Source organism: Pseudonaja textilis, chromosome 9 (genome assembly GCF_049901715.1).
Source record: "Pseudonaja textilis isolate UNSWEBS1 chromosome 9, rPseTex1.2, whole genome shotgun sequence".
Taxonomy (NCBI): Eukaryota; Metazoa; Chordata; class Lepidosauria; order Squamata; family Elapidae; genus Pseudonaja; species Pseudonaja textilis.
In genome coordinates this window covers 5,493,454-5,509,292 of record NC_141998.1, presented here as the reverse complement: position 1 = coordinate 5,509,292, position 15,839 = coordinate 5,493,454, and the positions used below count along the sequence as shown (strand labels likewise).

At 41.2% G+C, this 15,839-nt stretch overlaps 1 protein-coding gene and 1 long non-coding RNA gene across 3 annotated transcripts in view; one reads left to right on the top strand and one right to left on the bottom strand.

Annotated features, from left to right (window-relative positions):
• Positions 1–1,769, bottom strand: part of LOC148125022 (uncharacterized) — a 60,693-nt gene extending 58,924 nt beyond the window's left edge. The window contains exon 1 of the long non-coding RNA XR_015744615.1: positions 1,537–1,769. This is a non-coding gene — a long non-coding RNA (uncharacterized LOC148125022). The remainder of the gene's footprint in view (positions 1–1,536) is intronic.
• BMP1 (bone morphogenetic protein 1) overlaps positions 1–15,839 on the top strand; it is a 176,246-nt gene that overhangs the window by 78,271 nt on the left and 82,136 nt on the right. For both annotated transcript variants that reach the window (XM_087938640.1, XM_087938641.1), the window contains exon 2: positions 13,386–13,499. In XM_087938640.1, the coding sequence (XP_087794766.1) occupies positions 13,386–13,499 (114 nt within the window). The remainder of the gene's footprint in view (positions 1–13,385; positions 13,500–15,839) is intronic.

Here is a 15,839-nt window from a genome sequence, read left to right as displayed (position 1 = left end):
TGTCCTTCTGACAAGGTTGATGGGGAAGCCACTTAATAGAATAGAATAGAATAGAATAGAATAGAATAGAATTGAATTGAATTGAATTGAATTGAATTGAATTGAATTGAATTCTTTATTGCCCAAGTGTGATTGGACACACAAGGAATTTGTCTTGGTGTAAATGCTTTCAGTGTGCATAAAAGAAAAGATACATTTGTCAAGAGTCAAGAATCATCAGGTACAACACTTAATGATAGTCACAGGATACAATAAGCAATCAAATCATACTAGGAAACAGTCAATATAAATTGTAAGGATACAAGCAAACAAGGATACAGTCATACAGTCACAAGTGGGAGGGGATGGGTGATAAGGAGTGATAAGAAGATTAACAGTAAGAGTAGTGCAGACTTTGTAAATAGTTGGACAATGTTGAGGGAATTATTTGTTTAGCAGAGTGATGGCTTTGGGGGAAAAACTGTCCTTGTGTCCAGTTGTTCTGGTGTGCAGTGCTCTACAGCGTCGTTTTGAGGGAAGGAGTTGAAACAGTTTATGTCCGGGATGTGAGGGGTCTGTAGATATTTTCACAGCCCACTTTTTGACTCGTGCAGTATACAGGTCCTCAATGGAAGGCAGGTTGGTAGTAACTGTTTTTTCTGCAGCCCTAATTATTCTGTGAAGTCTGTGTCTGTCCTGTTGGGTTGCAGAACCAAACCAGACAGTTATACAGGTGCAGATGATACATTCAATAATTCCTCTAGAACTGGATCAGCAGCTCCTTGGGCAGTTTGAGCTTTCTGAGTTGGCACAGAAAGAACATTCTTTGTTGTGATTTTTTGATGACGTTTTTGACGTTAGGTGTCCATTTTAGGTCTTGAGATATAAATAGAACCTAGAAATGTGAAGGTGTCTACTGTTGATACTGTACTCAAGGTTAATCTCACCAAACTTGATTGCAGGAAATACAACTTCAGCAACAGAGTGGTCAGTGTCTGGAATACTCTATCTGACTCTGTGGTTTCTTCCCCAAACCCCAAAAACTTTAACCTTAGACTTTCTACTATTGACCTCACCCCTTTCCTAAGAGGTCTGTAGGGAGCATGCATAAGTGCACCAATGTGCCTACCGTCCCTGTCCTATTGTTTCTTTTATTTTTCTTATATGTACCCATGTATTCATAACTATGTTTTTACTTATACCTATTATCTTGTAAGCAATGGACAAACCAAATAAAATAAATAAAAATAAAATTGTAAGAGGTTATGGGAGGTTACAACCAGGTTACTAACTTATCAACCACAGTGATTCCCTTGGCCACCATTCCCTTCCCCTGCAATGCAGGAATATTTCAGCGAAGAGCTAGATTATTCCAGAGTAGTGAAATGTACACATGCAACACAAATCCTACCTATCTGTGTTGTGGAAATAATTCTGTTTTGTCTGTTCTAGCAAATACACAAAAAAGAACCTTGTAGCAAGCGCAGTCGGGTATTGTGTACACAAGTCAACATAGCTGTCATTCACCTTAGCAGTGAAATCACAATGTGTACTTACATATTGAGCCTCTTTGTAACCTCATGTTCACCCTCTCAAATCCACGTACGTGAATAGTTGCCAAATAAGCAGAGCAACTGGGTTTATCTGATCTTCATAAAAGTGTAAGCCACCAATAAATCTTATAAAGTTTTTAAGATGCCATAAGACTGTTTTATTAAATCCCTCTGTTACTGTTAATCATGCCTCACATTCTCTGTCAGGGCACTTCTACGTCCTCTGTGAATTCACATTGCCACTCCTGTTGCAATGGTGTGTGCGAACGTCCTTGGAGACAGGAGGAAGAACCACTGGTGGGATTCAATCTTTTCAATACTTGTTCTGTGGGCGTGGTATGGTTTGGTGGGTGTGGCTTGGTGGGCGTGGCAGGGGAAGGATACTGTAAAATCTCAATTCCCTCCCTACTCCTGGGGGAAGGTTACTGCAAAAACTCCATTCCCTCCCCACCCTACTAACCTGCTTTCCAGCTCTGTTCTCCTATGCAGGGCAACAAAGGAAGACCCAGCTCATCAGCTGGGACTCGGGAGGCAGGGAATAGATGGGGTTGGTGGGGCCAGTCAGAGGTGGGATTTGCTGGTTCTCTGAACTACTCAAAATTTCTGCTGCCGGTTCTCCAGAACTGGTCGGAACCTGCTGAATACCACCTCTGGGAAGAACCATAGACTAGACAGTTATCATGTGAACAACTATCTCAGATCACAGAAGCCAAAGAGGGGCGTGGGAAACATTTCCATCCTAGCTTCCTGGAAAGTAAAAGCAAGAGGAAGAGAGATGGGCTTTCAGGATTTGTTCATGCAACCTTACAATAATGATAGACCTAGTCTTCACAATTGCACTTCTTGTCTGGACCACCTTGAAGGACAAGGAACTTGTTGACCCCATCTGAACTAGTTCATTTTTGGCCCACCTCTAGTACAAGCGAAGCCTCTTAAATTCAGTTTTCATTAGAAAAGCTGGTGTCCACTGCAAGAAACCAAGAACCAAAGTTGTTCAAATGAGTACAAATGTATTCCCTGCTAGCTGTCTACAAGAATCAGAACTAGTAATGGTCAAGGCATACTGGCGGTAGATAAGAGTCAACGGAATTCAAGGAGAGCTGGACTTAGATCTGTTTGTGGGCGTGAAGGGACTCCCAAATGATGACGTGCTTGAGCCTTCCCTCGGGTTCCACCTGGTCGTCTCCTACAGCTGGAGGCTTAGTAGAACTTGGGGCAACCCTTTTTCCATTGCTTGGGGTTCTGGTTTCATCGCTCACTCCTGTGTCGAAGCTTCACAAGTTCACTAATGCAGCTGGAAATCAAACAGTGGGATAGCATGTCAGAGTGCGCCAAGCTTTGCTATGTGAGAAAACCCAGGAGCAATAATAGCAAACAGAGGCTTGTAAGAAATAGTGGTTTTTATCTACAAAAGAATATATGCTATACATACACGTATTATAGGCAGGAGTCAAACAATCAGTAAATTACAGCAGGGAAGAACACACGGCGAGAGAGAGGGATGCCCTAACAGGGCCTCTTATTATTATACAGACTCTTAAAGGGATAACAGCCAAAAACCTTGCTGACTCATTCCCATCAATACATCAGTGCATCATTGCATCTTTCTAGCAGTTGATCAGCTCTTAAATTACTTCTCAAGGTGACCACTTTGGGTTATTTTGAAAAGCTACAAATATCACGCATGCCCTTTGCGCTTCTTGAATGTGGGTGGAAATTGTGTGCATATTTTGGCATTTGCTTGTGAATCAGCTGGTTTGGCTCCCGAGTGATGCTAACCTCATTGTGAGGTTAGCTGCAGTGAGGCTAGTTTGGTTTTAAATTATTTCTAAGGATTGGAGGACTAAAAACCATAGCCAGTCTTGAAGTGCTCTCAACTACAGTATCCATGTGCTGCTGTGTGTTCTGGGTTCAACCATCCACAGTGTCAGTTTCGGAAGCCATTTTTTACTTAGAAGCTTTGAGGCTGCCACATTCAGTGCCTAGGAGATTGGGAGGGGGGATTTCATAGTGAGGTAGAAGATTAGACACAACAACATTCTTTCTCGGAGAGTCAAGGACATGTTACCCTGCCCTTGGAGGGGAGGGACTGGAAGGATGTCTCCAGTTGGGAGGAAGATTTGATTGGGCCATGCGATGGACTGATGGATGCAGGGGATGGATCTTAGATTTCTATTTTGGAAAGGGAAAACACGGATCTCTCAGATTTGGGTTTTCCCAGATGTGACCACTCTAATAAAATGGAACCTTAAGGAAATGCTTGTGTCAGAGTTTATTGGTTTGGAGTTGGTTAGTTGGAACACTGACACACAGAATGATAGCCATGATTGTCCAGCCAAATTCTAAGCAGTCTTTTGACAGAAAGACAAATATGAAATAATAAATAATAAAAATAACTCACTTAAGAATTTGAAAACAAGACAGAGGTCACAATTCATAGCTTTGTTTGTTTTTTTGACTCCATAGCAGAGATGGCTCTGAAGCCTAAAAGACAACTTTGAATGTAGAACGTAAGAATAATAGGATTGGAAGGGACCTTGGAAGTTTTCTAGTCCAATGATCAACCGATGGAACAGAAGTTGCCCTCGGAAGTTGTGGGGGCTTCATCACTTGAGACTTTCAAGAAGAGATTGGACTGCCATTTGTCAGGCATGGTGGAGGGTCTCCCGCTTGGGCGGAGGGGTTGGACTAGATGACCTACAAGTTCCCTTCCAACTCTGATTATCTGTTATCTGTTTAACCCCCTTCTCAAGCAGGAGAACCTATATCATTTTGGACAAATGACTGTCCAGGGTCTTTTTGAAAACCTCCAATGATGGAGCACCAACCACTTCCAGAGGCAGGAAGGATAGGAAATTTCTCCTTAATTCTAGGTTGAATCTCTCTTTCATGATCTTCCACTCGTTACTTCTCTATGGTGCTTTGGAGGTTAGGCTGACCCCCCCCCCCCTTCTCTGTGATAGCTCCACAAGTACTGGAAGACTGCTATCATATCTCCCCCTAATTCTTTTCTTCTTTAGACTGGACATACTTAGTTCCCTCCATTGTTCATCTCGTGGTGTAGCCTCCTCACCCTTTATCATCTTTGTTGAGCTTCTCTACACTCTTTCTAGAGCAGGAATGTCCAACCTTGACAACTTTAAGACTTGTGGACTTCGAATTGCAAGAATGTTTAAGAACAAATCTGAAAAATGTTGGAAATGTCATCAGATACCTGGCTCATACTACCATATGTGGTGGACTTGTGAGGACGCTAGAAAATATTGGACTAAAATACGCATATGGTTGGAAAAAATGACAAAGACACATATAGACTTGAAACCAGAGATTTTTTTATTGGGAATCTTACCTGATATATATAATAAAAATTTGAAGTATCTGATTGTAAATATATTAACAGCGGCTAGGATTGTATTTGCTAAGAACTGGAAGAGTGAGAAAATTCCATCAGAAGAAGAAATTATTAAGAAAATATTGGATTGTGCTGAAATGAGCAAATTGACATTTGAAATCAGAGAACAAGAAGATAAACAATTTTATGAAGTTTGGGATCTTTTTATCAATGGTTAGATAATAAAACATAATGATAGAATATTCAGATTTAGCATAAAAAATTTTTTTTTCTTAATATTATCTTTATAAAACATTATTAAGGTAGATTTGGTATGATCTTATGATTTATTGCAAAATAAATTAAGCAAACTATAGTTATCTCGTTAAAATATGAATTAACAAAATTAAAAATTTTTTTTTTTTTTTTTTAGTGATGATATTAGGTTATACAATTGTTGATTGATAATATGAGCTATTATGTAATATAATTATACTGGTGACTAGGAAATGGATGCACAAAAAAAAAGTGGTAAACCAATCGATGCACTGTATGTAAATTTATGAAGTAGGATCTTTTTATGTTTTTGTGGTATGTTTATGTTTATTTTGTTATGTATGTTTATGTTTATTTTGTTATTAAAAAAAAAAAAAATTATTAAAAAAAAAAGACTTGTGGACTTCAACTTCCAGACTTAAAGCTATCCTGTTTAAAGACCCCTGCACAAGAAGAATCTGAGCTCCTCCATAGTAGTTGAATGAGGTGCGTGGAGGAGGAGGAGGAGGAGGCAAATTCAAGGGGGTGACTTGGACTTCAGTGGACCAATCTACAGTTCTTCAAACTTGACAACTTTAAAACTTGTGGACTTCAACTCCCACAATTCCTCAGCCAGCTGGGGAATTCTTGGAATTGAAGTCCACAAGTCTTAAAGTTGCCAAGGTTGGAGATCCCTGTTCTACAACATCATTTTGAAATGGCTGCTTGCTTATTTGTTGTCATAATTTGCCACCACCATCACCTCCACCAGATTCACACTCATATTCCCCGCACATGTTGTCCATTCTGTCCGTTCTATCATTTTTCTTTCTTTCAGGGTCACTCTAGTTAGGAACAAACCCATTCTACCTCTTTCAACTACACATCCCATGCTTTCGTCACCCCACCTTCTGTAACCAGCGGATCAGCCTTGGTCTCTCCAAGCCTTTCTTCTACTCTACCGTGTCACATCAAGTCCTTCATCATCTTCCATTACAAGGAACAGCCAATTGGGCCTGTTCCTTCTGCATTATCTATATATATATAAAAGCGAAATACCACTCAGCATCACCACAAAATCTCCAGAACCATAAAGCCTACAAACTAGACATTTGCCACGTAGATTCCTCTTGGCTTCTAGGTGCTCACTAAGAAAGGATTTTTCAAAATGACCATTAGAGCAGTAGTATTTCCTATATTATTATTATTAACACACTCTGATGCTAAGGAGTTCTACTCCCGCTCCCCACCTGAAAAGAAATCTGTTCCAAACGCAAAACACAAGCAGAAGAGAAGAGTTTCGGTTTTAGTTTCACAGCACCAAGCAGCTTTAGTACAGAACAGTTGAGCGAAGCCACACCCAGGCTCCTTGCTGTCTCCTTCTTGCTCACACAGTGAATACTGCTTCAGTTTCCAAACAGCCCTCAACTCTCGCACACACTGACAGGATGCTAGCCAGATGAATACCGATGGATGCTGATAGACAGAGGCAGAATTTTTTTTCTCCTTATTTTCCTCTCAAAAAACGAAGCCCGACCACAGTTTCATAGTGAAGCACAGGTCTGGAGCTAGTTTTTCACAAGAACGAAAGAGCCCTTCAAAACGAATCTCTTTACTTCACCCAAACCCTCCACTTTTGTGGCTTGAGGATGTCCCTGGGGCTACAGGAAATTTCAATGAGAGATTGCAAAGAGCTGAGACTGATTCTGATCCTCTAAGAGGGTGGTGATTGTTAAATAATACATAAGCATCAGAAGAATCATCAGACTGGTTTCACCTGGAACAAAGAGAAATTTAGTTTAGTTTACTTTATTGTCATTGCACCTTGTACCACAAAGTCAAACATCATCTTCAGTGCACATCATGACCGTGAAAATAAACACAACACACATCCTTCACCCTCCACACATTGAACCGAAAACCCCCAACACCTCACCAACACTGCATTATACAGCATAATTCAAAAGAGCGACTGCCCTGGGATAGAAGCTGTTTTTCAGCCTATTTGTCCTTGTTTTTATTCTCCTGTACCGTCTGCCAGGTTGTAATAGTTCGAAAAAAGGGATGCCCAGGATGAGATGGATCTTTAAGAATGTTTTGAACTTTCTTAAGGCAGCGGGAGCCATAAAGCTCTTCCAAAGAGGGGAGAGGGCAGCCAATGATCCTCTGGGCAATGACGTCAATGCTCTGGAGTGCTTTCCTATCTGCCACTGTGCAATTGGCAAACAGTAGGAGTATCTACCATTAAGAGTCAGACCCCAAGGTGCCTCAATCTAAAGTTCCCAATTTTTCCCCATGTTGAAAAGCCAAGACCCTCAGTCTTAATACACCAGTTGGATTGAGATACTTTAGATGAGATGAGAGGCATTTGGTGGTTCTTCTTCTCAGCCTTTGAAGGCTCAGTTTGTTTACTGGCATCAACTCCGATGATTAAGCAATCAATTTGTTGCACAGCTGTTCTCAACTGGCTTTCTAGTGAATCTCTACATTCTTTTTCCACATAGGCACAGCTTTGTAATGACACTTTTTCATATTGCTCCTGTCGGGAACAGGCAGTTCTAACAAGCAAATCTCTTTAATTTAACGTTATTTCTTTACTGTGTTTGCGAACGCTTTGAAGTCCGTGAAACAAGGGGCTAGTTCACACATGCAGCAACTCTGCCCACTCGGCTCCTTGGAAGGGTTTCTAGGCTCACTATCAAAGTTAGGCTGAAATTGTGGGCGTCTCTGTGACATTTCAGAGTGGATATTCTGAGTTCAACGGTTGGAACTAGAAGGTAAAGCTGTTGCACAGCTTGAATTAGAGTAGTGGTTCCCAGTCTTTGGGCTGAAAGATACTGAGGTTCTCTTGGGGCACTGAAAGTGGAGGTGTGTTTGTGTGGTCAACATCTAATGATAACACAAAACCTTCTAATATTTTGGAACCCACAGTTGAAAATATTGTGAGACTTTGATGCTCTTTATTTCAGTTTCTTAGTTTAAAGTAATGATAAGCGTAGCATAAAGGCTGGCAAAATTGTTGAAGGTGATGGAATACAGCTGACAATGAAAATCTGAGAAAGGCAGCAGCATCACGAAAGGCTACGATTATTTGGGAATTTTGGAAGCTTCCGATTTATTACAGAATCAAGTCAAAGGTATTTGTACCCAGTATATTATCAAGACATATCCCAGGTCCTTCAGCTGACTGAGAGTGATCTTGTCAATGCTGATGATATTCAAGTGATGCTCCAGTTGTTTAGGGATTGCACACAAAGGAACCATTATTATAATTATTCATTAATATTCTTCATTATTCTTATTTACTATCGGAATTAACTATTACTATTTCTGGCGTTGTGCAGTAGCCTTAAAGTTGTAATGGAAATGGAAAGAATAGAATAGAATAGAATAGAATAGAATAGAATAGAATAGAATAGAATAGAATAGAACAAAAGATCAGAACATAGAATAGGAGGATAGGATACAGGAGAGAATAGAATAGAATAGAATAGAACAGAACAGAATAGAATAGAATAGAATAGAACAGAGGATAGGATAGGATAGGATAGGATAGGGAGAGGAGAGGAGAGGAGAGCACAGAATAGAATAGAATAGAATAGAATAGAATAGAATAGAATAGAATAGAATAGAATAGAATAGAGGATAGGATAGGATGGATAGGATAGGGGAGAGGAGAGGAAAGCACAGAATAGAATAGAATAGAATAGAATAGAATAGAATAGAATAGAATAGAATAGAACAACAGAACAGAACAACAGAACAGAACAACAGAACGGAACAGAACAGAACAGAATAGAATAGAATACAACTGGAAGGAACCTTAGAGGTCTTCTAGTCCAGCCCCCTGCTCAAGCAGGAGACCCTATACTATTTCAGACAAGGGGCTGTTCAGTCTCTTCTTAAAAACCTCCCGTTATGAAGCCCCTACAACTTCTGAAGGCCAGTTGTTCCACCAGTTAATTGTCCTCACTGCAAGGAAGTTTCTCCTTAATTCCAGGTTGCTTCTCTCCTTGATCAGTTTCTTAACTTTTCCAGTTAAGACACTGGACTTGTCGACTGAAAGGTGGGCAGTTCAAGACCCAAGTACCACATGGCCGGGTGAGCTCCCGTTACTTGCCTCAGCTCCTGTCCACCTAGCAGTTCGAAACCATGCAAATGCAAGTAGATAAATAGGTATCACTTTGGTGGGAAGATAACAGCATTCTGTGCGCCTTAGCATATAGTCACGCCAGTCACATGACCACAGAAACATCTTTGGACAATGCTGGCTCCCTCAGCTAGGACACTGAGATGATACTTTCCCCTAGGGTCTCACATGACTGGACAAGAAAAACCTTTACCTTTTAAACCTTTATTACTATCTCTGGGAATTTGCTTTTAATTTATTTTAAGACTCCTGATTGTCCAGAGTCACTTGCTGAGCTAAGCGGCCCTACGAATTCAATGAATACAGATGAATAAATGCATGTGTTTTAGTAGCTTGTTAAAAAGGAAGTGGGAAGAGAGTTGGGTGGAAGAGAATGGCAACTCTACTGCTTCTAAGAGAAGATGATTAAGCAGGATGTCAAGGAGCTTCTTGGAAGCTGGGTACCCAAAAGCCATGCTTTGCTTTTTTTCGCTCACTCTCCGTAGCTCTTTCCATTTCATGTTCCAGAAATTTTCATGAGTTGCATTCCAGAACTGCATTGCTACGTTGCGCTTCCTTCCCTCGTGTGGCTCTTTACCGTGCAAAGATTTGGCGTTCTCTTGAGTATTTTCCTCCTCAAGGCAGTTTGTAAGAGCAAAGCAAATTAAGACACAATGGATAAGCCAGCAATTTAATTTCACAACGGTTTGCAGCAAAAAAGCAAATATTAGACGCCCCTCAAATATTAGCATCTTGTCAGGCGAAGATGATGTTTTTACAGCATTTGTTGTATATCTGTTTTTGTGATGGGCATTCAAATAGTTGCATCCTACAGACCTGAGCAATATTTTTTACAATGCATAAATGGTCAATTGTTGGCTTAGGGAGCATCTGCAATCCTTGGACTAACCAGTCCAATGTCTTTTTGGAAGAATTGATTCCCCAACTTCTGCCTGGACTTCTATAGATTTTGTTGCAGCTTTAAATGTGGCAAAGTGCTGATAAAAACGCAAAAATAAGAAGGAGTTTGTGAAACTGGGTTTGGTTTTAATTACAGCTGTCAGGGTTTCTGGCTGTAAAATGTGGAATTGTATACGCATGGCCAGAATGTTTAGTCCTTTGGCATCGCAGAATGGGAAGCAGAATCTCGAATTTGCTAGGAGCTGAACTGAAAAGGAATTGAATCCAGTCTGGCGCAAAGGACTGTACATTGTTATCCGTTTCGTTCAGCTGAACCATATGATTTTGATTCTTTGTATGGCAGATGAATGGGAGGTTATTTGAGTATCTCTTGGATTATATGAGCTCCGATTGGCTTGGCAAAATCTGTGCGCAGAGAGAGAGAGAGAGAGAGAGATGGAGAGAGATGGAGAGTGTACTGGAAAGAGAACTTTCAAAAGAAACTTGAGGTTAAAACAATTTATGTAACAATAATTTTTTTTAAAAACCTCTAGTTTATGCAGCAGACTTTATGGAGATCAGATGTTTAAACATTATAGTTGCCAGTTGAGCTGATGGGAGAAAGGAAGACAGGGAGGAACTGTCCATCATAGTAGCCAACTTTCCTCTATACCAAAGATCTCCAAACTTGGCAACTTTAAGACTTGTGGACTTCAACTCCCAGAATTCCCCAGCCAGCCATAGGAAGTCCACTGGCTTCCTGCTGGCTTCCCCAAAGCAAAGTCAATGGGGAAAACAGCGGGAAGTCAAAAGTTGCAGTCATAAAAGATCCTCACTTAATGACTTGCTTGATCCTTACTTAATGGTGCCAACCAGGGCATCCATAATGACCATCGCTAAGTGGCACAGCCATGTGGTTTTTCAGTTTACAACCGCATCACTTAATGCTTCCAGTCCCAGTTAGCCTTCTTAAACAAAGACTGCCTTCCATGGTAGCTGATTTTAGGATTTTTTTTTCACACTTCTGCAATTGATAGGAACTTCCTGAAAGCAGGGGGAGACTAATGACATTTTTTGAAATAACAGTGTGATCCAATTTCAACGAGATTATGGACAGTTCGTGAATATGGTTATATTTAGGACTTTGGTAGGAGCGTAGAGTTTGATGATGAACCTAGATCAGGGACAGTGATAGGATTGAAAAATTATTTATTACCGGTTCTGTGGTGTGGCTTGGTGTGGGCATGGCTTGGTGGGCATTGCATACTGTAAAATCTCCATTACCACCCAACTCCAGGGGAAAGTATACTGCAAAATCCCCATTCCCACCCCACCCCACTAACCTGCTTTCCAGCTCCATTCTCCTGTGCAGGGCAACAAAAGGAGACCCAGCCAATCTGGGACTCAATAGGAGGCAGAGAATAGATGGGGGTGGCACCAGTGAGAGGCAGTATTTGCTGGTTCTCCGAACTACTCAAAATGTCCACTACCAGAACCAGTTCTCCAGAACTAGCCAGAACCTGCTGAATGCCACCTCTGATCAGGGGTGTCGAACTCAAAGCCCGGGGACTGGATCCAGCCTGCAAGGTACTGAGATCTGGCCCAGAGGCCCACCCTGGAAACAGTGAAGGACCAGCCTGCGATGCTTCTGCCAGTGAAAACAGGCTCCTGAGCTCGGTTTACAGCTGCCACGGCCCCCTGCAACCCTCTGCCAGTGGAAATGGAGCCCTCCTGAACTCCGTTTTCACTGGCAGAGGATCGCAGGAGGCAGTGGCAGCCGAAAATGGAGCTCAGGATCCCGTTTCTGCTGGCAGTGTGCTTGGGCCACCACAGGCACCCACGATACGAATGACATCAAGCTGGCCACGCCACCCTGGCCACGCCCACTCTGCCCCCCCCCTCTCCCTAAGGTCAAACCCAACCCTGATGCAGCCATCAATGAAATCGAGTTTGACACCCCTTACCTAGATGGTATCATACAGGGCAAATAACTTTGGAGAATGAATTGGGGCAAGGATTGAACTCTTGTCCCTAACACCGAGAGGCAGTTTGGTGTAGTGGTTAAAGTGCCAGATTAGGAAACGGGAGACTGTGAGTTCTACCCTTCCTTAAGTGAAAAAAATCAGGAATTGGGCCACCTGGCTCAGTATCTCTTTTAAGATTATATCTAAAAACATTTTAAAAATTTTAAAAAAAGGTTTGGACAGGGATGTCCCTTTGCCTTCTCTGGTTGTGGAGGAATTCTGAGCTCTTTCATTGTTCATAAAATGTTCAGTTTCTTTTTCTGTGTCGATTGACTGCCTTCTTTGAAGTCCTTCTTGAAAGATACTATTTTACTGCTTTAATTTGGAGGGAAAAAAATGTAAACATACAAAAAGGCACTTCAAGATCCAAAGAGAAAATCCTCCAGATTCCTTTTTATGCAGGAATTTTAAGCCCTGAGGACAAATTTAACAATAAGTTGGGTTTAAAAGGGGTGTCTTTAAATGCCTTCTGTATGTCACAATCTGTGCAATTTGAGGAGTGGCAATGCATACATTAAGTGGGTTGTACTGTTCTGACCAAGGCTTCCCGAGACTGTAATTAAGCACACGCTTAGTTAAAACAACTCTTGTTTTATTTCAACCCTGGGAATTATGTTCCTTCCCAGCCCGTAATGAGTCCCAAACAGTCCCTCGAGATAAGCACCTACCTTTCTCTCCTTTGAATTGCTGCCAATAACTAGAGTGCCAAATTCATTGTAAAAAACCAACCAAAGTACAAAGTCCACAAAGAACTTAAAGAATGAATCTGAACCGAGCGAACGACTTTGTTTCCTGCAAAGGTTTCATCACCTTTGCCTGTCCTTTATACCTTATGGGAGGGGCAATCACCTCCAAGCCTTACTCCCAAGTCGCCCCTTTTGTCTCAGCTGCTCTTGCCTTCTAACAGCTCTGTGCACACACGCACTGGGAACAGGCTCCCCTGGGTCCTCTGCCTTGCCTCTGCCAGACTCTGGAGGCTCCAAAGGCAGCCCCCCACTCCCAGATGGTCCTGGCCCCATCCCTGCATCAGATGCAGGACCCTCGTCTGACTCTCTCCAGACTCCTGGACTGATCCTCGTTCTTCCCCACTGTCTGATTCCACTGCCATCTGCACAGGCTGTCAGTGAACCACAACATGTTCTGTAGAGATTGTACTCTTTAAATCCAGTTTAAAGTTTGAAGATGCAAGTCCCTTTTCTCCTTCTGTTTTCCAGCTGCCTTTATAGGAGATATCGCCTTGGATGAGGAGGACCTGAAGTTGTTCCAGGTGGACAGAATTGTGGACCTCACAAGGCATAAAGTTGAAAGAACTGCTACGAATATTTCAGGTAGGGTTTGTTAACCTTCATAATGTTAGCGTCAACTCATAAAACATTCCTAGGCCTGTTTTAGTAGTTGCCATAAAAAAAGAGGGGGCGGGGAAGGAAGGAAATGTGGAGGAGCAGTACAGCATTTGGAGGCGAGAGTACATTCCAACTCTTATCTTTAAAAGATTGTAACTGAAATACCAGAGTTTTGCCCGTGAATATATTTAATTGGACAATGTGAATGATGACACCCAGCCTGTGAAGGTGCTCAGTTGGAGAATCTGATTTATGACACACCCAGGAGCGGGGAGGAAACAGGGTCACAGGGGACTGTAAATTACGTATGCCACAGTTGGCTGCATACAGGGCAGTGCCAGTATGTCACCTCTAATGAATCATTTGCAGTTTTTTGAAGTTTGGCTCAAGAATCATGATTTAATTAGGGCGATTGCTGGAATCCCGACAGTTAGAGATGGAGGTACAGGTAGTCCTCAAGGTACGACCACCATTGAGCCCCAAATTTCTGTTGTTAAGTGAGACATTTGTTAAATGAAGTTTGCTTTGTTTTACGACCTTTCTTGCCACAGTTGTTAAGTGGATCCCTGCAGTTAGTCACATGGTTGTTCAGGGAATCTGGCTTCCCTATTGACCTGGCTTGTCAGAAAGTCGCAAAAGGAGATCACATGACCCCCCAGGGACACTGCAATCGTCATAAATATGAGCCATTTGCCAGGTGTCCAAATTTTGGTCACGTGACCATGGGGATGTTAAAATGGTGGCGTGAAAAATGGTCATGTGATCTTTTTCAGTGCCGTTGTAACTAAGTGAACTGTTATAAGTCAAGGACTACCTGTACAGATACTCTAATTGCATGCCTTCTCATACAGAAGTCATTGGAGCTACAATTTTTTCTTAAAAAGTTGGCCATAAACTGCTTAGCACTTTCTGGCAACAACAGAAGAGAATAGTTGTAGTTGAGGGTTGAGTGTAGTGGTAGTGAAGACGCGTGCCTCCCACTTGGAAGGTTGAGTGTTCAATCCTTTTTTAAAAATTTTTTTAAAAGGCTTTATTAAAGTTCAAGACATTAAAAAGTTTACAAAAAGCAAAATGTTAAAAAGATTTACAAAAATTTCTGTAATAGAAATTGTATCGACATCTTTCAATATCATTTTCTTGGCAGTACACTAAATGCCATATATATGCATAGAATTCGACAGTTTTTTTAGCATATTAACTATATTAATTCACAGTTCTTAATTAATGTTAGTAAAAAGTATATCATCTTTATAGGTCACTAATTCAGGTAACAAAGGAAAGGAAAAAAATGAATATCATATTGACACAATATATGTATATATATCTAAAACAAACATCAGGGGTATTTATAGACTATGTGCTGTAGTTTAATATTCCATAGGTATGAGGGGAGGAATTTTTATCCTTCATTATTGCATATTTCTATATATTTCTATAGTATATCTAGTAATTATAAATCCTAATCTGGATGTCTGTCTAAATCTCGATTTTTTCCCTTGCAGTTCCTCAGTTTCTACAATTTCTCCCTGATCTTGTCTGTTTGCTAATATTCCAATTTTATTTCCCCTTTTTCTTCTTTTTAAATTCCTTTTGTGACCTGAGTGTTCAATCCTAGGCAGATATTTCTCTCTTAGGGTACAACGAAAACAAAATATCTGCTATGAACTCTTGTCAGGTGTCAGGAAGGGCATCCAGCCAGTAAACACTCAGCTACATCCAGTCTCCCTGACTCTACCCCGAATTAAGGAGTATTACAGGATGGTAAAAGGGAGTTTTTATTTGTAACTCTGCATTGAACTGTGGGGTCCTTGGTGCTCTCTGAGCTTGGTTGTTTTCTTCCAGACATCTCATTACCCAACTAAGTAACATCATCAATGCTACAAAGATGTGGACTAACCCCACTCCCTTCTAGCACTGTGATGTTACCTCTAGTTGGATAATAAAATATCTGCAAGAAAACAAATATGTTCAGAGAATACCAAGGACACTGCTTTTTGGCAAGCCTGAAACCTCCAGCCTTGTGCCAATTGACAAAATCTTCATCTGTAGCCATACACCTGCTAAAGGGGAGACAAAATTGCAAAGTTTAAAGTGATGCTTGATATACAGTTATTGTTATTAAATGGACAAGCACCTCTCAAACAAAGGAATCATGGATGGAAACTGATCAAGGGACAGGTTCAACCTGGAAATAAGGAGAAATTTTCTGACAGTGGGAACAATCAACCGGTGGAACAGAAGTTGCCTTCGGAAGTTGTGGGAGCTTCATCACTGGAAGCTTTCAAGAAGAGACTGGACTGCCCTCTGTCAGAAATGGTGTAGGGT